Source organism: Pseudopipra pipra, chromosome 5 (assembly GCF_036250125.1).
Source record: "Pseudopipra pipra isolate bDixPip1 chromosome 5, bDixPip1.hap1, whole genome shotgun sequence".
Lineage (NCBI taxonomy): Eukaryota > Metazoa > Chordata > Aves > Passeriformes > Pipridae > Pseudopipra > Pseudopipra pipra.
Window position 1 is genome coordinate 18139557 of NC_087553.1, and position 22729 is coordinate 18162285.

Genomic DNA, 22729 nt, shown 5'->3' on the forward strand with positions numbered 1-22729 from the left:
TTTGGCTGTTGACCCTTTACCTGATGGTTTTTTCTGTGTGACCCTGAACTTGTGATTGGTCCCCTTTGACCCTCCTAAAAGCTTTATAAACCCCTTCCTAACAATAAACTTTCTCTTGCTTCCTCTCCACGCCCAGTGTGCTGTCTCTGTACCAGCCATGGGACCACATGCGTGGAGGGAGGGGAGGGCACCTCTCCCCTCCAGGCTCAGGGCCTGAGAAACCCCTGTCGCTGGAGTCCCCTTTCCCATCCCTCAAGACGTCGGAATGGTTCTTCAGATGGAGATGGAACTAGAACTGGGCTCCCCCACGTCGTGGGTGGGGAAAGGGATCCAGAGTTAAAGGCTGGTCTTATACAATCATGTTCATTCCAAGAACTGGACATCTCTGTGCCCAGACCTGAATCCTATGTAGCTCAGCTCCTAACAAGCCTTTTTTTTTTTTTAAATGCATACCTGTACCCTGATTTGAAGTCTCTTAACATTGATATGTATATTTCACCTCTTAATTCAGAGTTGTGTTTGCCCAGGTCTGGACTCTGCATATACCAGAAAATGCCAGCATTCGCATTGCCTCATTCCTTAGGTCCTTCGATGGCACTCAAGTCATTGTTTCAAGGCAACCTGAGAACAGATTTACCTCTTCTCTCCTGTCTAGTGCACTTCCTAAAGTCTGGTCATCTTAGGATGGTGTTCTACTGCCTATTTTTAGAGCAAAGGGTTCATTTCAGTATTTTCTAGAGTGATTGATGGCTTGGATATGTTTGATTTCTTAATGTATTTTTAAGTAGGGAGGCAGAACACTAGTAACACTGCTCGTACAGACTTCCCCCTGCACCCCTGCTTGTCACTGTCTTTTTGGGGTGTGTTTAGTGCTTGGCTCAAGACTCCTGTCAGTGAGAAGCCAAGGACATGATGTGGATTGGGCAAGCAGGAGTTTCACAACCAGGATTTATTACAGAGCCAGTGAGGTCGGGAGGGACCACGGCGGGACATCCAGTCCAACCTCCCTGCTCCAGCCGGGTCGTCCTGGAGCACGTGGCACGGGATTGCGTGCAGATGGTTCTTGAATATCCCCATGAGGGAGATATTACGGCAGGAGGAGGCGATGTCTCTCAGCCCAAAAGCGCAGCACGGGGTGGCTCAGTGCTGACTTTCGGGTCGGGCTTTTGAGGCGCCACTGACCCGTTTTGCTCCCCCACCTCCCGGCCGGCGCCATGTCGCCGTTCCGTGTTGCTGCCCCCGGGAAAAAGCCCTTTCCCGGCGCTGATTCTGCCGGGCGGGGCGAGGCCCGGGCGCGGGGCAGCGTCAGGGGCGCTACCGCCGGCGCCGCGGGGGCGCGCGCGGGTCTCTGCGGCCGCGCGGGGGCAGCACCGGCCTGGCCGCGCCCCGCGCGCTCCCGCCCGCGCGCCCCGCTCGGCCAATGGGAGCCGCCGCTCAGGAGGGAGGGGGCGGGGCCTCGGCGCGCTCCGCCCCCAGGCCGGAAGGCTCCCCTCCCGGAACTTCCGGCGCTGCCGCCGCCGTGCGGGATAAACAGAAATGGCGGAGGCGGTGGCGGCGCTGGAGACAACGGCGGGTGCGGCGGCCGCGGCTCTGGGCGCGCCCGCGGCGGCTGCGGGAGCGGCGGCCGCCGCCTTCGACTTCGCGGCCGTGCCGCCGCCCTCCGCGGGGCCGGGGGGAGGCGGCTGGACCAAGCAGGTCACCTGCAGGTACGCGCCGTGTCCGCGGCGGGGCGGGCGGGGGGGGCGGGCGCGGCCGCCCTTCCCTGTCCTTCCCTTCCCTATCCTTCTTTTCCCTTCTTTTCCCCCCGCAGGAGCTTTTCCCTCGTTGCCGCCGCTTCCCCCCCCCTTGCCCCTTTAACCCCCCCCCTCCCCCCACGGTCACGTACGCGCGGCGCGCGCCCGCCCGCGGGGGCGCGCTCCCGGCCCCGCCCCGCCCCGCGCGCGCCCCCGCGGCCGGCGAACGGGCCCCGCGGCCTGGCCGGGGCTGCGGCCGCGCCGGCACCGACCGGACCCGCCACCGACCCCGGGCGGGGCTCCCGCGGGAGGCGGCGCGGCCGCGGCTCCGGGCCCGCCGGTGGGGGCGGTGCGGTCCTGGCCCCGACCCGCGGAATAGGGTTTGTTTCTGGGGCCGCGCCGCGCCCGGGGCGGTTTGGAGGCGCTGCCGGCGCCTTGCGAGGAGCCGCGGGCTGCTGTTCATTGTGTGCGAACGGCCCCGCAGCGCCCGGCGCGAAGGGCGGCCGGAAAGGAAAGGAAAGGGAAGGAAGTGCTGCAGCCGCGTCCCGCAAAGCGCGACAGAGCAGGAAATGCGAAGTAATTCGAGCGCTTGTGCGTTTCAGTCCACATTTAAAATTGGAAACGAATTCCCGATTGATGCAGCGACAATTAGTTATTAAAGAGGAGAGCAGGAATAAGTCAGGGCAGGCTGCAGGAGGCGAGAAGCGCTGCTGCCCGTGTCACACCGAGGTGCTGCGTCATTTCCTATCGGCGTTTTCCCTTAAACCGTATTTCTGATAAATCTTCTGTATGGGGTTATGCAAGCCGTGCTGCGTGTTTTAAAGCTTGCCAGATGGACTATTTTTAAATCTACGCTGCTGGTCTGTTGGCAGGCAGAAAGGAATTTAAAACAGTTTTGTGAATGCAGACATATTAGTTTGTATGAAAGCAAATGGTAATCCAAGATTAACATCGAGGAGTATGTCCTGATTTTTTTTTCAATTTTATTTTTAAATAAAGAAAAATAAAAATAATAATTTTAAATTACTTTTAGCCCGAATAAGTTTCTGAGCAAGTACATTCCGAGTCACTTGGAAGTAAAAAGGAACATCTCTTGGGCAGAAAGGAAGAGGCTCCAGATCTTGCTTCAGCTCTATATCTGTCCTGCATTTTCTTTTTATATTTGTGCCGATTGCAGGTTGCAGCAGCAGCATGAAGAGCCGCTGCTTGGCTTTGGCAGGAGCTTGCTTGCTGTGTCCCTTCACTGTGCTGCTCAGTGTGCCCTGTTTAAAACGTCCCTATTCGACATTTATTTTGGCTAATGCCCTACTAACTGGTTCCCTTTGGGAAGTACCGTCTGTCAGCGCTCTCGGAGCGCTCCTGCAGAGAGCTCCTCCGGCGAGCCCCGGGTTAATGTTTGATGCCGGGCACTTAAACGTGAGGAGGAAGTGGCCGGGGCCCGTGCTTAGCTCAGCTTTACGAGCGAGGCAAGGTCAGTGCTCCTTCTGTATAGATTGCCTCGTAATTTCTGGAGATTGAAAGGCTGAATTAGCCAAATTGGATTTGTGGGACGGCTATAGACAGGTATAGATGCAGGATCGATTTATTGAAGACAGTAACTGCCCTAGTACAGAAGCAGTCAAGTTCATCAGGGTCCTGCAGTGCAGTCAGTCTGTCTAGGGAATATATTTAGTTACAAACACTCTGGACTAGCAGGAAGCTAAAGCTACTCTTTTGTAATGGTTAATGTGCTTTAATGTGAGCTTAAACAATGAGATCTTGGCTGACGATCTGATGAACATCTCCATTTTTTGTTCTCTTTGACTAATCCTGCTAGTTATCCCATTGCCTGCTTTATTAATTTTTACAGGGCTGTTCCAGTTGTAGGCAGAATAGCTTTCCTCAGACTTTAAAGTGAAATTTTGACTTGGCCTTCTGGGAATGTGTAATAAGAATTTTGGGTTTCTAAGTTTGGTTTCAGTAGGATGTATTCATATTCAAGAAGATATTTTTCTTATTATTAAATCTTGTTTTACCTTTATAAATGAGCTTGAGGATTTAACAGTAATATGAAGGGGTTAAGTTTCAAAATGCACATTTTTAGTGTGGGAGGTACAGCAGTTTCTGTCTGAGTAACACTGCACAATTCTGTTTGTTCACAGGCTTTTTTACTTGAACCATCATAAGGGTGACAGTAAATGCTGCCTGAAAAACTTCTGGGAGCCAGTGGTCCCTTCAGTATAAATGGGTTAGCACTTCATGGCTGCTAGAGGAATACTGCTGTTCCATTGGAACTGGGAGGTTTAAAATTAGTAGCATAAGTGCTTGCTGCTCCTTTGAATACCTGATATGATAAATAGGTTGGCTAATGAGTTTTAATGTGCCAGTGTGATATCCTTGGGATGGATGATTAATATCTCAGAGTGGGAGACACAGTGACTAAGATGAAGGACTTCGATTTCTCCTCGACATAGCTGTGCTGATGTTACCCTTCTGCTTTTCTTGCACCTAAAGTTTAGAAGTCTCACAGTGAAATATAGGAAATCATCATATTCCCTAAGAGATGATGGAAAATAGTTTTCTAATATTACTTCTGTGATTTAGCTGTTTTCAGGGCTCTTGTGCTTTGTAATAATTTATAATATTTTTAATCTGGAACAAATAGCAGAACTATTCAGAACTAGTTTAATATTCTGATCTTTTTCTTATTGCTGTCTCTGAAATAAGGAAAAGAATGGTGATCCTTGCCAAGTTTCTCAGTCCTTCAGTTGAGATGGATACATGGTTTTATGGAGTAGTGGTATAGCAAACCTATTTTTCCATAGTCTTGGCACTGTTTGCTCCAGATACTTGTGTTTTCCAGATGTCATGTTAAAAGTCATCAAGTTGATGTTAATAGATTACATTTCACTTGTTTGTTTAATAACTGAATGTAAATAAAACCCTTAGCAACTAATTGGTGTCTTTTGAGAGCTGTCTACACGTTTGTACCTTTGCTGTTCTTTCTGAAAACCTAGGTCAGGTATTTATCTGTCTTTTCATACAAAGAATGTGCAGTAGTCAATTAATGCCTTAGTTCAGTGCAGCACCAGGGATAAGATGTGGGGCACAAACCTGCCTGTATTATTCCTTCTGTTGCTGCTCTGTTCTGGATCTCCTGATAACGTCTTGCCAAAGGAGGTTATGGAGAAAAAGGGACAAGGAGCTCAGTGCTATTAAGACCAACTTTTTTTTCCCTTTTTCTTAAGGTTACTAACTCAAGTAGAATGTCATCAGCCACTAATATGGCTGAATGCTGTGCTAGATCAGCATGCTTAGCCTCTTCCTTGCTCCCTTCTTCCCTGAGAATTCCCAATCTCTTTATGGCACCTGAAGAAGCTAATGGCTGCAGTTGGCTGTTATCTGAGGATCCCTGTCTGCTAGGCACAGCCATGGGTTGGGGTTTGAACGGGGTTTGCTGTTGGGTGTGACATTCTAATTTAGCAAAACCAGTAGTTTGATAAACAAAACAGCATTACCTGAAAGTAGAAACATGAAGTAAAGAACAAGCCCCATGTGAATAAGGAAACCCATTGTAAACTTCAAAAGCTATGGAAAGAAGCATTGCATATCGATATAAGGATATGTTGTTTTGATCAAGGCATTTGTAACTAGCCGTGTGTTGAAAATTCTTCTGTTCTGTTTGTTGGTGTCACTTGTGTTTTGTACAGTCACGCAGTGAACTGAACAGGGGAGATGATCTGGGCTTGGACTCTGGTGAGTTCTGTGGTAGGTTCCCTATGCAGCTTAACCAAGTTATGCTTGTATATTTGAATAGGAAAGGCAGAGAGCACTGCTGCCAGAATAATTGCTTTTTGGATGACAGCATCACAGAGACTCAGAGAAAATCCAGTTATATACTCGTCTTGATCTAATTTTACTTTTTCAGATGAAATTACATGTGTTCTCTGACTACCTGACCAAATGCAAGTTTCAAATATCCTTCTATGTGTCACTGAGTGAGGCAGATAACTCATCTGTCTCTCAGTTTTAAGGATGCTTTTTTTGCTATAACAAGAATGAAGAGGCTGGTATTGCTGTTGTGTAGAGTTAAATTTAATAATCTGTGTGTATAAAGATGCTCTCCAAAATAAGTTTTGTTACCTTTTCCACCAAAATAATGCACTTTGTTTGTTTCTTGACGTGACTAAAGCATGTTTTAGCCAAATGCTGCAATTTGATATGTAAAGTCTTAAATTCTTTGTGACCTTACAGTAAAAATCTTACCTCTTGGTAAGGGGGAGGGTTGTGGAGGAAGTTGGTGTAATCCTTGGAGAAATACATTTTTCTCCCCTCCCACTCCAGCCTTCTTGTTCACATGATGCTGGATTTGCTGTTTAGGATTGAAGACCTTAAAAAGTGATGTGTGAATTAAATTGAACTTGGGAGCGTTTTACATTTGGTCTTTTTCCTTATATCCTACCGTTTCTCTATAATGAATTGTGACAACTTTCAGAATTATACAGAGTCTGTATTTGCGGAGGATTTCCTAACCTAAACTGGGAAAGAAAGAAAAAGACTTGGAGCTCCATTTCCTCTGTCTGAGCAGCAGTGGGAGAGTCTAATTTTGAGGCTTATATACTTAGGATAAGTCATGTTGACCAAGTAGTTTCTATCAGATGTCCTCACTTCAGACTGGTGCCTTTCTCTTAGTCACTTATTTGGGCTGTAGTGCTGTCCCAACACTTTGTTGGCTTAAGGAGCAGTGTGGCTGGGCAGTGATCTGATCTAGATTAAAAATAACCATGGGGGCAGTGAAAGGAATGTCACGTTCCATCTGCAGCCATTTCCTGGTCTGAGTCAGCAGGTGGCTATGAAGTTGCTGCCCCAACACATGGGGGAAGCAATGCTGTGTAGAAATCAGCAAAGGGTGGAGATAACACTTGTTAAAGAACAAACACTAAACAACCTGAATTATTTTTTTTACCCTATTGGTCTGTCTCCCATTTCTTAAAAGCAAGCAAGCCAGAAATTCCAGTTATGTTCTGGTTCTGTGAGTTCATGGGTAGTTGGGTTGTTTTTCTTTTCTTTTGAAGTGACTTTGTTTGTGGGTGGGTTATGATATTTTGTTGGTGGGTGGGTGGGTGAGGGTTTGGTGGTTGGTGGGGGGTGTCGTGTGTTTTTTGTTCACAGCAGAGAGTGCAAGGCTGGGTATTGTTCTGTTTTTGCAGCACCCTGTTCCTGGTGTGTGCTGGCAGTTTGTGCTGCCACTTGACCCTGCAGAGCTTCACCTTGGTCTTGAACTGCTTATTTTTTATGCAGGGCCACATTTCTTACCTAATAAATACGTGACTACAGTGTCCAGGCAGGGGATTTTGAGGGTGAATTGCAGCCTGATGGCAATTGTCAGCTGGTGGTCTGTAAAACCAGATTTTTTGCCTTAGTACGTTGAATACACACTGGTATTGTGCATCTCTTAAAACTCAACCCCAGGTTTTAATATCTTCCCTAATACTAGATTGCAAATGTCATTTGGTGAATTATTCACTTGGTCTTATCTGACTTCCTAAAAATATATTGGACTAAATAGTTGTGCAGAGATGCTTTTGCAGTTCAACAACTTGTCACCTTTCCTGTTTAGGAATATCAGCTGAATGTACTATTTTATGAAGAGCTGACTGAATCTTGGTTTGGGCTGCTGAAAGATGATCCCTCTCTCCTGTGCTGGCTGTGTGGCGGTGTAGTCAGCTGGTTGGAGGACCTGGTTCTGCTGGCTGTGCAAAATGGTGGAAGTGCAATAGGAGGAGGGCAGGACTGCCCCATTCAGCAGCAGTATGGGCTTAGAAGGGCATAATCTGCTTCTCAGTCTTTCTTCAAGTGGTGTTTTGTGTGTAACCTAAATCCTCACAAATTTTCTTGTTTACGAGGTCTTCCTATTTCCAATGAGTTCAGAGTTTGCAACTTAGTTGGTGTCTGGGGACCAATACTGCTTCTTTCTCAACTGAAGTGTTGGTAAACATAATTACCTCCAACATAGGTTTTGACTTTTTTTTTTCTTTTCATTTTTTTTCTTTTTTTTTTTCTTGACTAATACTTTTATGTGGATTGGGAAAGATGTACTTGAACTGGTATTTTTAGTTGTAGTTTTGATGTGAACATACTGAATCTGAATAGTTACAGTGCTTTTTGTTTCAAGAAACTTGAGTCTTCTAGGTTAAAATTAAAAAAATTAAAATTGAAAACGACTGTTTTGTTTTCTTGAACAACTGAATTGAAGATTAAGCTTGTGCTACTGGACATGCTAAAATGTAGCAAACTGTCTTCAAAAGCTTTGAAACTATCCAAATCTTTCAAGACAGGCAGCACAGTATTGAAGCAGGGTGCTTCAACTGATTATTTGGCTCCTATTGCAGGAATCAATGCGTGTGTTTTGTCAGATGTAATTATCCATCACAAACATGATTTGCATTCTTGGAGAGGAAATTCACTTTTGATTGAATTATTTATGAATTCAGAATAGATTTTATCCCTCAGGCATTTTGTTTAGGGTGTGTCTGGTTTTGATTCTTTGATTTGGTGGTGGGATTCTCTAAGGTTTTTGCTTGTATCAGAACACAGGAACTACAAGTAAAAACTTTGTCCAAGACTCTTTCCTCTGTGTCATGGCCCAGGATAACTGTTTGCTTTACAGGGTTTTTTCAGGCTTTTGTAAGGGCAGGTCCCTAAATGTGCTGTGCAATTCAGTGGAATAGCTGAGGCTTCCTCTTTTCTCAGATGTTCTTATTTTTATGTTTATACTGGAGCAGGGTCCCACGAGTCTTTAGTGCTGCTCTTAATTGAGCATACCTTGATTTACAGAATAACAAAATCATCCAAATACTTTGTTTGCAACTTCAGTGCTTCTCCTTAATTCACAGTAATCTTTTGTCTTGCAGATACTTCATGCATGGAGTTTGCAAGGAAGGAGACAACTGCCGCTACTCCCATGACCTCTCCACGAGTCAGTCTGCCATGGTGTGCAGGTATTACCAGCGAGGATGCTGCGCTTATGGAGATCATTGCAGGTAAGGAAATGCTCTTGACCCTCCTGCAGCAGTCCTTTCACTCTGAATCCCTGAGTAGAGAGCTCACAGAACGCCAGTGAATCTTAGTGTTCTCCTTTTTTCATTGCAACTTCAGAAATTTAAAAAAATAGCTTTTCACATACTCTGTTCTCTTGCTAAGTAGCAGTGTTTGCTTTGCTATGCAAATAAGTGAGTGAAGGTGAGACCTTGTTTTTGTAAAAGTAATAGTTGTCAAGATGTGGGGTTTACTTGTTTATTAATAATGTGAGTAGATTAGTTGAAATCTGAGACTACATTCAGACTAGTTGAGTGGATAAAACTGAGTTACATTTGTTAAGTGACAATAAAAGCTGAACAGGTAAGAATTTTTTTTCCCTGGTATCATTTATCTCTTGAGGATTTGGTACTCTGACACTTGAACTGCCATCTTGGAAAAGTAATTGGAGTTTGTCATGTAAGTACTAAAATGCTGCCTGTACAAAATAGTTGTACATTATGAAAACATAGTATGAATTAAACTGTACCCCTGAAATTATTAAAAAAAAATCAACCGTGAAGAAAGGAAACTGATACTCTCCTAGTGGAGCAAAGCTTTACAAAGGCCTAGGGGTGTTTGTTTCATCATACATTGATTTTACTGAAGTTTATCAGAAGTTTTAACATTCTGTCTTATTGCAGTTCTAATGAATGACTAAATATTTGCATCATGATTTAATATGGTAGTTCATAGTTAGCTTTGCTTTCACGTATGTATAAGAAAGAGAACAAAAAAAGCCTCCCTGTAACCTTCTGTGTGCCAGTGTTGCTTTCTTGATCATGTAGATCATGGTCTCCAAGCTTTGGATCATGCCTCCATCAGTGAAAAACTTCTGAGCTCCCACCAACATACATATTAATTTATAGTTTATATGTATATGCTGTTGTGCTAATGTTATGTACATTATAAAACATACACACAAATCAGAATTTAAGAAAGGATGTATTAAAGGTGAAATAAACAATATTTAATAAAAATTTTATAAACAGTCCAAAACTATTGTTGCTGTCACTAAAAGCCTTATTAGTAATAATATTTTTTTACTGACAGTAATGTTGATTCAGTGGGACTCACTGTTTTCTAAAATCTCAGTTTAACACTTTGTAATAGTTATTTGAAGGTCCCATTTGAAGTTCAGTTTTTTTCACTCCTTGGTTTTAATGGCTGTCAGAACTGAAAAAGATCTTTCCCAGAGATACGCGGATCCCAGAGGAAGTGTATTGTTGGCTGCACTTACTAATGTGTGATAAATTTAGCTGGTAAATTTCCATTTTCCCTGATGTCAATCAGCTGTTCTTACAGATTAGCTGGAAGGTGTTGCATTGTTATATTTTTAGCAAATGGGTTCAAAATGCACAGGAACTCTGAGTTTGGAAAATTTTTAAACATGTTAGAGAATTGTTTCCAAGCTTTAAGTATACAAGATATGGAAGTTTTTTTTGGAGTTGACACACTTGCATAGTTTTTGCCAATAAAATTGTATAGTGATGGAAATATTTCATTTTCAAAATGTTGTCTGCATACCACAAGTTTCTTTTGAAGAGCAGTTACCTGTTCTTAGAATGTCTTTGCCTTGAAGGGGCACTTTGAGTGTATTTGGTTTTGGGTTTGTTTTTTTTTTTTTAATATCTGCTCAGTAGCTTATTACTAATAGCGACTTGTCATCACGGAAAAGGTCACAAATTTGGACCACTTGTCTTTGTGAAGTAAACATACATAACTCATCCTTGAGTCATCAATTTTTAACTGCTTTACCACGAGATAATCAGCAAACATCTGTGTGGTAGAAAAGATTTTTATGGTGCCTCTGCAACTCTTAACTGTTGTAAATGTTTGACTATTTAAAGGTCTTGTTTTTACAAAATTGACTATATTGATGGCGTTCTTTAGTTCTTGGGTGCTTCTGGATCCATCTTTGCTACAATACCTTACCTATGAATGAGGCGGTGAATGAATTTCTGGTGTGGTGTTATCTCTGGAACCTTACCCTGGAATCGTTTATTCTGGTCAGAGCAGGTGCTCCTTCAGTGATTTCACTTGCAGTTTTCCCATAAAGCATTATTTTTATTAAAGTAGTCATTTACTGTTGAAATTGTTTCTCTTCTGGTACATCTTTTCTTTGGTGTCTCACAAAAAGTAGTTCTTCATGTATTTTATTATTGAAACAGAATCTAACAAGTATAAGCTGAGACATGTGAGAAACATCTGTACTTTCTTCCTGTACAACAAACTCCTCACACTAGTTCTAGTACTTGTTTCTTCAGATCTCTAGCAGTGTTTTCTGTATGTTTCCCAACAGTATTTGCTGACAAAGGAACGTGTTTTACTTTGTCACCATATTGTTTTCCATATGTAGTTTCAGTCATTTTTACCACAGTAGGAAGAACAAGTGGTCCAGTGGTATGTGGCTTTTTGTTTTTCATTGTTATGTAACAAGCCTCAGAAGAGGCTTTTAAACACTTTCATGAAAAGTTCTCTGAAGCACTGGGTTGAGTATGGTATGACTTGAAATGTCGTGGGAAAAAATTGTAGAGGTTTGTCTTCATGTTCTGGATGTTCAGATTTTCAGTGTCTTGCTAACTGAGATAGCTTTGTGCTATCATTAGCTAATATCTCAAGGTACAGTATACACTGAGGGCAAGGTTCTTTGTTAATAACAGTGGATGTAAATCCTTGTTTCAAATTGCCTTCTTGGTAATCTTGATTTATTTTGTGCTCCCCCTCCCCCCAAATTCTTGTCAGAGCTGAATAGGCTGGCATTGTTTTTGCTTTGTAGAGTGGCTGATGAAGAGCTTGCAGTAGTAGGAGTAGAAGTGCTAGCTCTGACATTTTCTTGTTTGCTTTTGCTCACGTTATCAGAACTGTCGTCAGTACACAGTTGGGGGAATCTTTTCAAGGCACTTGTTCTCTTTGTCAGGGTTACTTTAGGTAAAACAAGATAATATCATCTGTCAGTCCATTTAAGTGGGCACAAGCAAACTGCAATGTGTTGCAATATGCTGAAAGTGAGTGAATGAGGGGCAGTGCCACTGTCAGCCCCACTGGGTGATGGAACACCTGCTCTTGCAGGGCACCTCGTACATACCACACGTGGGACCCTCTGACATATGGGCTGAGTGAGGACACTGCTGTCAACCTGTATGTTAAATATTAATACTTTCTTTTTTAAGGGGGAAAAAAATTACAAAAAGTTCTGGTATTCTCTTCCTGCACCCCAGTGGTTTGTCTTGCACACCTCATAGGGTGCATGCACTTTGGAGGCCACTGATGTAGAGGACTGAAGGCTTGGCTTTTAAATTTGGGCTTCATAGGATTAGGATTTCAAAGCTGACATTTGGTTGGGAGCAACTCTTTAATGTGCAAGAACTGTGACACTTTGGTGTTTTCAATCTGACAAAAGGTAAATTAATCACAGTCACTTAAAACTTTTGTATGATCTCAAAAAATTCCCTCCTGTTGTCCTTGAAATTAGGCAGCAAATATCCAAGACTTCAAAGGTACACTTGTAATTTATTTTCCCCGTGTAGTCTGCTAGTTGCTAGAAGACAGATTTTTGAGGGTAATGGTGCTTTCCTGTTTGTGGGTGGTAGGGATCAAAGTGTTCTGAGCATCATTTTCCACAGTGAGTTGAAAGAGGCATTAGAAATAAATACTAAAATTCAGTGTAAAATCTGAATGACACAACATGCTCAGACACAGGAAAAGAATCGTTTATGTTGGTGGGGTTCTCTGAAGTAAAGCTGAATGAACTAATTTTTCTCATTCAGCAGTACTGCATATGCACAGTAGGTATCTGACCAGTTGTAGACATAATTGAAGTTCTGTCTGTGTAAATGTCGTGGTTTGAACCTTGTTTTCCCCCAGAGGGCTGAGAAAAGTGGTAGACCCCAAGGGGTGGAAACCCTTGGAAGTTTTGAAGTTCTGCCCAATGGGCGCTCCTGCAGAAATGTAAACATATCACAACCAGACCGGAAGAGAAGAGTTGTAGTTTGGGTTGTTGTAGAAGAGGTGGCCATGTTGTGAGCCACGAGGAAGGGGCTCTAAGCCCCTTGGGGCCTCTGGCCCCCTCCCAGCCCCTGGCTGGGGGGCTGCAGGGACCTGGAACAGCATAAAGCTGGGCTAGGTGCCTGTAGTTATGCCGGGAGATGCTTTTCTCCATGGGCACAGACAGTAAATTAAGTAAAAATTGTGTTATGCTGCTCCATTTTCTCTAAAATCATGAGTTCCTTCCGTTTCCTTAAGCAGTGCTGACAGATTACACAAGTGGAAGCATGTCTTTATAAAGGGTCATAAGTGACTTTCTCTTTCAAGCCATTTCTAGGTCCTCCTTCCAAACAGCATGTTCACATCTTCATCAGTTTATTTCCAGTACATTGGTCTGCTCTACAAAAGTATTTTTTATGAAAAGTTGACGTGATGATGTTTGTCTTTTTAGGTATGAACATACCAAGCCACTAATACAGGAAGAAGTGGCAGATGTGAATCCAGATGCAGAAATCTATCCCTCGGTGTCCTCAGACTTCGCACCGCTCCCTGAAACAGTTGAAGAATTTATTGCTGAGATAGAAGATGAAAACACGGATCTGGCAGCTGCAGGAGTAGGTGCTGAAGACTGGGTGAATGCTGTGGAGTTTGTCCCTGGGCAGCCGTACTGTGGACGTGGTAAGCTGATCATGGGATAGCAGTGGATTTCCATCATGGGTCAACAGTTTGTAAATAATTGCACATGTAGTGCATTTATCTTAATGCTTTTGGGTACAGCTATTCATATTTATTAACCCCTTCAAGTGAGCTTGAGTTTTCCAATGTCTTGAAGTTGGACTGACTGTTCCGCATCAGTTGTTACTGTTGTTTGAAACTGGGTGTACTTTGACAGTCTCTGTTTGACTGTGTTTGCTGTGCTGTGCCTCTGAATGACTTGGGGGGTCTCTTTCTGTCAGGTTTAGTTTGCATATGTGATTGGAGAAGAAAATATTGGTGATGCAATTAATATCACTACTCTGGGAAGATAATCTGCTGCCTTTGTGTTTTGGGCCAGTTGGCTTGTTTCAGGGTGTTTTTGCAATCTTTTAAAGGTTTTTCAGTGGAGGTACAGATTCCTGTGGAATGAATTGAAGCCTAATGTTTGCTTTCATGCATCCATGGCAGTTCAGGCCAGAGGCCGAAAATGAATTATTCTAGTTACCTTTCTGAGACTGAACTTGCTATTACTGTGACAGACCATGACGAGAATGAGACTGAAGAAGCTCATCATATGGGACCAGACAGTTTGAGTAGCATAATTGTCATCTGCTTTCCCTGCAGAAAGGTAGTACAAAGTCTTAAATTTTAAGTGAAAAGCAGGCTGAAGGTGTTTACTCAAAAATCATTTCAGTTTGGCTCTCTAATACTGAAGGCCCTGAGTATTTAAATTACTGTGTGAGTTCAAAATGGACACCTTATGTCCAGAAGAGTTCAAAGTTGCCATACAGTGCTCAAAATATATGCTACTTTGTCTCCACAGCACTACTCAGATTCTCAGATCTGAAAAGAGAACTACCTCTCAGTGTTCCAGGGTGCTGCTTACAGCCTGCTGTGATCTGGTTTGAGGAGAGTGAAGAGGAAAGGAATGACCAAGTGACACAAACAGTTTGCTAGTGTTGTTGAGATGTTTGATTATGGAGTTGTTTGATGAATGTGTGACTTCAGCATATCCCAAAGGAAGAAAAACTTGACTGCTACCTGTTAGTGTGTCACCTTACAGTCAAAAAAGATACAGCTTCTGTGCTTGTTGACACAAAGGATCCCTTTTTTTTTTGTTATACTCTTTCAACCAGAATAGAATAGTTTAGGTTGGAAAGAACCTCTGGATTTCATCTGGTTCATTTCCTGCTCCAGGGTTGCCGGGGGCTTTGTTTAGTTGAATCTCCATCCTTGGAGATGTTCAAAGTGCCATAAGCTCTGGGCATCCTTTGCAGTGTTTGACTTCTTTCACAGGGAAAACCTCTTTCCTAGTATGTAATTGGATTTTTCTCTGCCTCAGCTTGCCTTCTGCCGCTTGTCCTGTGCACATCTGACAAGAGTCAGTCTCTCTTCTTGGGCTTCAGCCTCATTAATGGCTGGGTGGCCCTCCACTGGAATCAATTGATTGCAAGTTTGAACAGCCAGAGATCTTTTAAATACACCTATTCCTTAAGGAAGAGCTGGTGTTTTCTCTGGAATTCCTGAAGTGTATGAATTTTTCATTATACTGTCAACTTAGTTTAACTGAAACAGTTTCTTTTTCTAAGGGTCAGGCTCATTTTTCATGGAAACTTGTGCCAGATTAAGTTAAATAACATTCTCTTCTCTGAATCTTGTTGCAAATTCTGTTTTATATCCTTTCAAATTTGATGTATTTTAATGTACAAACATACTCAGCCGTTTCTGTTCTGAACAGTGCCGTGATGCTAATTCCCATGGTGACTTGTTAAAAGCTGTGTTTGAAAAAGCTTTACTGTTCTGAAGCCACTGTCTTTTTGAAGCTACAGAAATGAAGAACCTTGCTGTAGTGATCAGGTAGATGTATGCAGTATGTCCTACAGTGTAAAGTCTTACAGATTATTCTTGTCAAATGCCTAGAGAAATGTACAGATGCTTAGTAACTTTAAAATGGAACTTATTTGTCAAGGTTAGCCAGAAGCCTGTGTGTTTTAAGTTGTCTTACAAATGATGAACATTCAGGGGTGGTAGTTTAACCATGCATAGCTTGGGCTGTAATGCTTATCTTCTACTATGAATCTCTGATTTGAGACTAAACCTGGTATCTTGAAGTTCACTTCAGTACCAGCAGTGATTCTTTGGATATTCACTCATTTGTTGTACAAATGTGCCACATTTCCATATTTGTTCTGCAGCTACTGCTGCTACATGTTCTGGAGTATTGAGGAAGAGTAGAAAGGCAGAAATACAAGAAACACTGAATTAGGTGGCTGTTTCCTGGTACTACAAGATGAATGTATTTGATGCTACAAAGTGTGTCCCAGAGTGGAAGCAGGTGGTGTGTGGATTGAAGGTAACAAACCAGTTTTTCCACTAGCATGAATTTAACCCTGTTGACTGGGAAGTGGGCAGTGAGAAGGTGGGGATTGAGTCCACCTACTGGAGAGCAGTGGTTTGGGAAACAGCAGACAGAATCATAGAGAGCGAATATTACTCTGAGTGATGTTGGATTTGTAACTACGGAGGCAGCGGAGTCTTCTGAATGTCTCTAATTTTGCTTTCAAAGAGGAAGCAAAACTGTAGTTGATACTGAAAATATGCATGCTGTTCCAGCCTTGCAGTAAAGAGTTTCTTCCTATTTCTAATCTAAACCCACCTTCTTTCAGGTTGAATTTCAGTTTGAAAGCATTACCCCTTGTCTTATCGTTACATGCCCTTGTAAAAAGTCCATCTTCATCTTTCTTGTAGGCCCCCTTCAGGTACTGGAAGGCCGCAATAAGGTCACCCCGGAGCCTTCTCTTCTCCAGGCTGAACAACCCCAGCTCTCTGAGCCTTTCCTCATAGGAGAGGTGTTCCATCCCTCTAATCATCTTCATGGCCCTCAACTAGGTAAAAAATCTGTAACAACATTAACTAAAACAAACACTGGCAAATACAGCAGTTGAGGGAATAAATTCTGGATGGTAGTTGTGATTTTTGTTACTTCTTTTGGAAGTGAAGACCGTGGATTTCAAATGGGAGAGGGCAAGTGGGATTTCAGGAAGTATGTACCTATTTTCATATTATGCTGAGCTACTCAGAAGAGTAGGTAGAGCCTAGTATATCTTGTTACTTTTCTTGGTGCTAGGTCACTAGAACTCATGGGGAAGAAGAGGTAATGAACATGCTTTGGTTGGGAATCTCTGACTGAAAAGTGAGCAGGTTGGCAGGTGACTTATTGTTCTATTACACACCTGCTTTAGAAACACATGTTTCTAACGAACACACTGGTCCAAGATCGGTGTGAGTGACTGCTACAGTCAGACATGGCTCAAGAAGCAGACTTGATCTTATTTTGAGAGCTAATTTTTTCCTACACGAATCTTCAATATTTGCTTGATCCCCTAAAACTCTGAGGTCTCAGGGACCTGCTTTTTCTTTACCTATGTCCCCAAACTAACAGACTGATACATGCCTATTTTATCTCTTTGCTCCATGGGGTTGAAAACTGCCATTGTGCAGCCTCTGATTCATTTTGAGAAGGAGTTTGTCCTTCACTTTAGCTGATCCAAGTATGCTTCTGGTAGTTTCTGATAACTTCTCCAAATCTAGTACTTGAACAGCTTCTAAAAGTTATGCTTTCTTACAGCATGGATAACTTGTTACTCTTGTAACAGCTGGTTATGTAAATGAAGTCCAGCTGCTGTTCTTACTGGTGTTTTTTCTGAATATAATAATACTTTATGTTTATTACATCCTCAATTTCACACTGACTGCTTTTATCTTGTAATTTAGTGATCATCCTGCTTATGTAATAATCTCAAAAGGCCTGTTTGACTCGTGGTGATCCAAACAATGGTGTGTTCAGGAGGTGCAGGGAGAAGTGTTAAGCAGCAGCTGTCTAAATGGGGAAGAGAAACAATACAGATTTCAATTCAATTTAGAATTAGGTACAGGAATTCACTTAGGGTTTTGCAAAAGTGATGGCCAGCTTAGAATGCAGTGAAAATAGCCTGAACTTCAGTTTCTTAGGTTCATCTGTCTGGGTGATAGACAATATCTGTTTAGGATAGATTTTTTGGCAAATATGTAGAACTGAGTTAGTTTGAGAGGCATGAAAACCACTTCTGTGTAATTCCTAGAGATGCATGGGAGTCTACAAATGAAAGTTTGTTCATGCTGAACAGCAAACGTGCTAATTAACCTGCACATAAGGAACTGCTGATGTGATGTTCCCATACTAGCATTTTATTATGCTGGATACACCTTTATTACTCCCTTTATTAGCTGTGTAATTTCTGGGGACAAAAACTGTTAGCTTTAGGTGATGTGAAAAATTTAGCTGATGTGAAATTGATTCTAAAAGCAGAGAGAGATCTGTAGCCTTTATTTAATTGTTGCTGAACCAGAATATGTATAGCAATGTATTTAAGAAGCTGAGGACTACTCAGAGTTTTCTAGTGTGGACTCAGCCTGTAAATGGATCTACCCTGACCACTGAAGCCTTGATAGCTTTAGTCTTGCTTGGGTTGAAGGATGAAGAAATTGGTCTTGAAATTTCTGGAGTGGGAAAAATAACTGTTAGTTCAGATTGAGGGTGCATGAAACTTGGACTGAAATGAACCTTGGTTGTTTTTATTATTCTCTTTGGATAACTTGAATGTTTTTACTCTCAGTGCTCTAAATCCGAATGTATTGCTTACTGTCTTTCATTCTGTTCCCAGCTGCCCCTTTCTGTGCTGAAGCACCCTTGCAGGAAATGGTGATTGAGGAAGAATATGAAAAGCAGCAAGCAGATGTGGAGATAAAGAAGGAGCTGTGCCCCTACGCTGCATTAGGAGAGTGTCGTTATGGAGAAAACTGCGTGTACATCCATGGGGATGTGTGTGATATGTGTGGCCTGCAGGTCTTGCATCCAATTGATGCTGCACAGAGATCTCAGCACATAAAGGTAAGCAAACAACTGTCTGCTGTTAAACAGCTCCAAGTTATTTCTTCCTAGCTCTCCTCAATCACTCGTTACTAATCCCTTCCATTTGAAGGTGTGTGCAGGTCAGGCAGTGAATGAAATTCCGGTTGTAAACTAGACTGTTTCCTGTCATGGCCCTACTCAAAAGCAGCTGGGTTTCCTTATCTGTGCTGGGAGAGCAGTCTGCTTAAAGATCCTAAAGCTTTTTTCTTTGCCTAGTAAAACTGGATGGTCTTTTAGATTGCCTTTTCATGTTCACAAGGAAAGTCTGAAAAAGGAATTTGAACTCTGAACTGATTGTTCCCCGTCTGAGCAAATTTTATTTTGAGGATAAAGATTTTTTCAGTTTAATCATAATCCATTCAGTATGGAAAACAGCAGAGTAAAACTGAGTTTAAAAACCTGCTTAGACCTCACCAGGTGAACAGTTGTCTCTGTAGTCGTTTTCTTTGTCTCTCCTTTTCAGTCTTGCATTGAAGCTCACGAGAAGGACATGGAGCTTTCCTTTGCCGTCCAGCGTAGTAAAGACATGGTGTGCGGGATATGCATGGAGGTGGTGTATGAGAAAGCTAATCCTAGTGAGCGCCGCTTTGGGATCCTCTCCAACTGCAGCCACACTTACTGTCTCAAGTGCATCCGCAAGTGGAGAAGTGCTAAGCAATTTGAGAGCAAGATTATAAAGTGAGGCACTTTCCCATTTCGATTGTGCTTTGTTACTATGGAAGAACTTAGTAACTTGTGACAACTTGCAACAGACTTCCAGATGCAGACTGCACAGAGACTGCACTTAATGCATACTAACTTAGTTTGGAAGTGAAATAATTGTTGGGGATAACATTTACACTCTGATTTGGTTAATACATTTTAAGTTGGCTAAACTCAATGGTAGAAAATAACTGTTTATTTAGTAGCATGTTGTCCAGTGGTTACTGTTTATGTCTTGGACACTCAGACAGGAATCTAGAAACAGATTAACCAGTTCAGAATGTATGCTGCTTAATTCATTACTGCCCTGGAGCATCACTTAGTTGACAAAACATTACTCCATCTAAGGCTGTTCTAAAAAGTACAGACTTCCAATCAAATAAATACAGGAATCATACCAAAATAAATTTATTTAATTCTAAAGAAAAAGGAGTCCGTGTGAAGTGTTTTTTCAAGCTTTTCTGAGACAAGCTGCCATTGCCGTTGAGTTCTTGAAGAGAGTTTAGGTTATCCTCGTGTAAGAGAACGTAGATTGAAAAGGTCATACAGCAAGTATACAAGTGCAATACCTCTTTAAAGATGGATATGTGCCATGACTTGTTATATAGGAGGGAGAGCGCCCTGTAATGTGGAATTTTGCAGCACAGTCTGTTCATTTCCCAGGTCCTGCCCAGAATGTCGGATCACATCTAACTTTGTCATTCCAAGTGAGTACTGGGTGGAGGAGAAGGAAGAGAAGCAGAAACTCATTCAGAAATACAAGGAGGCAATGAGGTATGAGCAATGCAGCCTTTTGTCAAGTTGAGACTGCAGAGATAAAGGCACACATGGAGAAGGGTGTTGATGTAAAGCCCCCCTCACACCTCCTTTCCACCACCTTGTGTGAAGTGCATCTTTGCCTATCTGCCCGCAGATGCATGCAACCACACAGTCCCAAAGCTATTCCCGTGTTCTTTGACCTCAGTCTTTCCCTTCTATACACAAAATGCTGGTGGTGTAGCCATAAGGCAGTACAAGCTCGTGCACTGCAAACCATCAGTGTCCCTCTGCATGCATTGGCCCAAACGTGTTGTGTAATACATCACTTCTGTGCGTTAGTCTTACACTGACAAAATACCTTCGGCCCCTGGTACCTGAGATCCTTGTGGACCTACAGGTAAATGCAGTTCTGAAGTCCCAGTTGGGGTCTGCACTCAGTAAGGGTTGCGATATTTTCCTTTCCAGCAACAAGCCATGCAGGTACTTTGATGAAGGCCGTGGAAGCTGTCCATTTGGAGGGAACTGTTTTTATAAGCATGAATATCCTGATGGCCGCCAAGAGGAGCCACAGAGACCCAAAGTGGGAACATCAAGTAGATACCGGGTCAGTGCTGCTGTTTGTTTGTTCTTTCGATACAGAGAGCACAAGAGGGGGGTGCATTATGTCTTCTGCCTTGAGAAGAGGACAGGGAGATGTTGACTTTTTCCTTCCCCCCCCACCCTTCTGATAGACCTCTGTAATGGTGAATTTGAAGGAATCAGTACTCTGAAGTTTGTGAATGCTGGAGGCCAAGATGAAAAGACTAAATTTGAAAAACTTTCTTACAACATATTGAAGTAGAAATATTGGTTAGCATTAATAGGGGTGTGTAAGAGTAAATTGTACTGGAGGTCAGTATCTCCCTGAATGAGAACTGTGATTTCTTGCCTGTCAGAAAGTACCCCAGGGGCTGAACGTTGCCAGCCTCTGGAAAGGCTCCTGCTTTGTACCATGTGGTCACCTGGGGAAATGCTTCTGTTCCGCTTGCAGGCCCAGCGGAGGAATCGGTTCTGGGAGTTCATCGAGGAGCGGGAGAATGGTGATCCATTTGAAACCGATGAGGATGAGGTGGTGACCTTTGAGCTTGGTGAGATGTTGCTTATGCTGTTGGCAGCAGGAGGTGACGATGAGCTAACGGATTCCGAGGACGAGTGGGACTTATTTCATGATGAGCTGGAAGATTATTATGACTTGGATCTATAGCACCTGTCAGTGGAGTGTGGACTGTTGTCTTGGCTTCAGGCAGTAGCTATTACCTGTGGTGTTGTGGCAGTGCCTGTGTTTCTCCTAGGCAGGCCGATCAATTCCAGGTGCTGTTGTAATAACTTTTACCCAGGGTCTGTCTCTTCCCATCCCCTCCTCTCCCACCCTAGGAGTGTTGTTTTTCCTCTGTTTAAACAAATAACAAGAAATAAATCTTTAAAATGTTAGTTTTTGTAAAAATAAATTTAACTGTCAAACAGTTAGCTTAGGTTTGTTGCTTCATCTGTGTACCCAACAGAGTTCACCCAGTTCCAGGGTTAAAGTGTTTACAGGACTTCCACACTCATTTTGAAGAGCCCAGATACAAAAATGAGCAGTGGCCATGCAGTGGGGATGTAAATTGGCTGATGGCCCTTCTTCTGTCTTTGTACCATTACTTCTGATTTCAGGCCAGATACAAATACTCTTTCTGGCATCAGCTCCGTTCCAGCCCCCTCATGTACACGTCTTCATTTGTGATTTTGGTCTCTGTTTACTTGCACATTACTATTACTACTGTGTAACCAGAACCAGGTGTGAACGTTCTGGGTTTTTACTGTGTTTAGCATGAAAGGAAAATGTCTTTGTGAAAGGAGAACTCTCTATGTGTATATACCGATAAATGTGGAGTTGGACCTCAAGGATGGGGAGACTCTGTAAGTTAAAAAATAACAAAACCATCTTTCATCCCCTCTTGGTGCATGAAGTGTAGCCTCCAACTGGACATGAAACCGGTTTAGTGGTCTCAGCCCAGTCTGTGGCAACGATCTTAACTATCGCTTAACTTGATAAACAGCACTCCCTAATACACCAGCTCTATTTCATGTGTATGGTTAGGGTTGTCAGGAGCAGAAATCCGGTTAGCCAAGGTGGGGTCAGAGGAACACCAGAGAGGACCCTTTAGCTTTATCGCTCTGTAAGTTTTAGAACTTCATGTAAACACTTAAGCCGTGAACTTTGCTAGGAAATCACTGTTCCCCTCAGCTGCTCTGAGGTTCACGTGCTCTCTGCAGCTGAGTGAGGCAGGTTGCCTGGTAAAGCTGTTCAGTTTATGTGACTTACTGCTTACAAAGGCAGTCATGCAGTTTCTGGCTGTAATTTGCATTGAGAAATTACTTTGCCACCAAAGCCCCGGCACAGGAATTTTAACCTTGCATTACATTATTGCTGTTTTTTATTGACTTGTGGATGCCCCGTGATCTGTTCTCCTGCTGCTCTTGTCCCCTAGACTGCCTCTCCTTTCACTTTTAAATGGAATGAGAAATTGTTCTGAGGTCTATAACGTATTGTTTTGCAGCTGCCTTTTGTAAGAAGCACTTTTCCCAAATAAAAAAAATCAAAAAAATTAAACAAGAAGTCAGTCTGTTCTTTTATGTTTGAAGCTTCTGTTTTTTAGCTTGATTATTTTTGTGTGTTTCTGTAAATATAAAGGCATTTGTCACTTTTTCTTAACTCCTCCAGAACTGTGTCACTCTCAATATGGAATTTTAGTATTGCTACAACTTTTCTAGCAAAGAGCCTGTAATGTAAGGAACACATTCTGCACAGACAGCTGAGGCAGTG

At 42.7% G+C, this 22729-nt stretch overlaps 1 protein-coding gene across 4 annotated transcripts; it reads left to right on the forward strand.

Annotated features, from left to right (window-relative positions):
* Positions 1-1501: 1501 nt before the first annotated feature.
* On the forward strand, positions 1502-22522 carry MKRN1 (makorin ring finger protein 1). Of its 4 annotated transcripts, XM_064654739.1 has the most exons (10): positions 1522-1706; positions 8627-8755; positions 11862-11930; positions 13228-13454; positions 16221-16361; positions 18176-18402; positions 18887-19101; positions 19789-19899; positions 20350-20488; positions 20915-22522. In XM_064654739.1, exons 1-10 carry the CDS (start codon positions 1537-1539, stop codon positions 21125-21127), a joined length of 1641 nt encoding a protein of 546 aa, XP_064510809.1. In that variant the 5' UTR covers positions 1522-1536; the 3' UTR covers positions 21128-22522. The 4 variants fall into 4 exon arrangements, with proteins under 4 accessions (XP_064510813.1, XP_064510812.1, XP_064510809.1 ...); XM_064654742.1 differs by lacking the exon at positions 16221-16361 and having other exon boundaries at positions 1518-1706; XM_064654740.1 differs by lacking the exon at positions 11862-11930.
* The last annotated feature ends 207 nt before the right edge of the window (positions 22523-22729 follow it).

What these genes read in the sequence shown, in the direction of transcription:
- MKRN1 (XM_064654739.1), top strand. Translation starts at nt 1,537, where the DNA reads ATGGCGGAGGCGGTGGCGGCGCTGGAGACAACGGCGGGTGCGGCGGCC. An exon ending in TTTGAGAGCAAGATTATAAA is followed by an intron (nt 19,102 to 19,788) that starts GTGAGGCACTTT and finishes TTCATTTCCCAG; the next exon opens with GTCCTGCCCAGAATGTCGGA. An exon ending in GAACATCAAGTAGATACCGG is followed by an intron (nt 20,489 to 20,914) that starts GTCAGTGCTGCT and finishes TTCCGCTTGCAG; the next exon opens with GCCCAGCGGAGGAATCGGTT.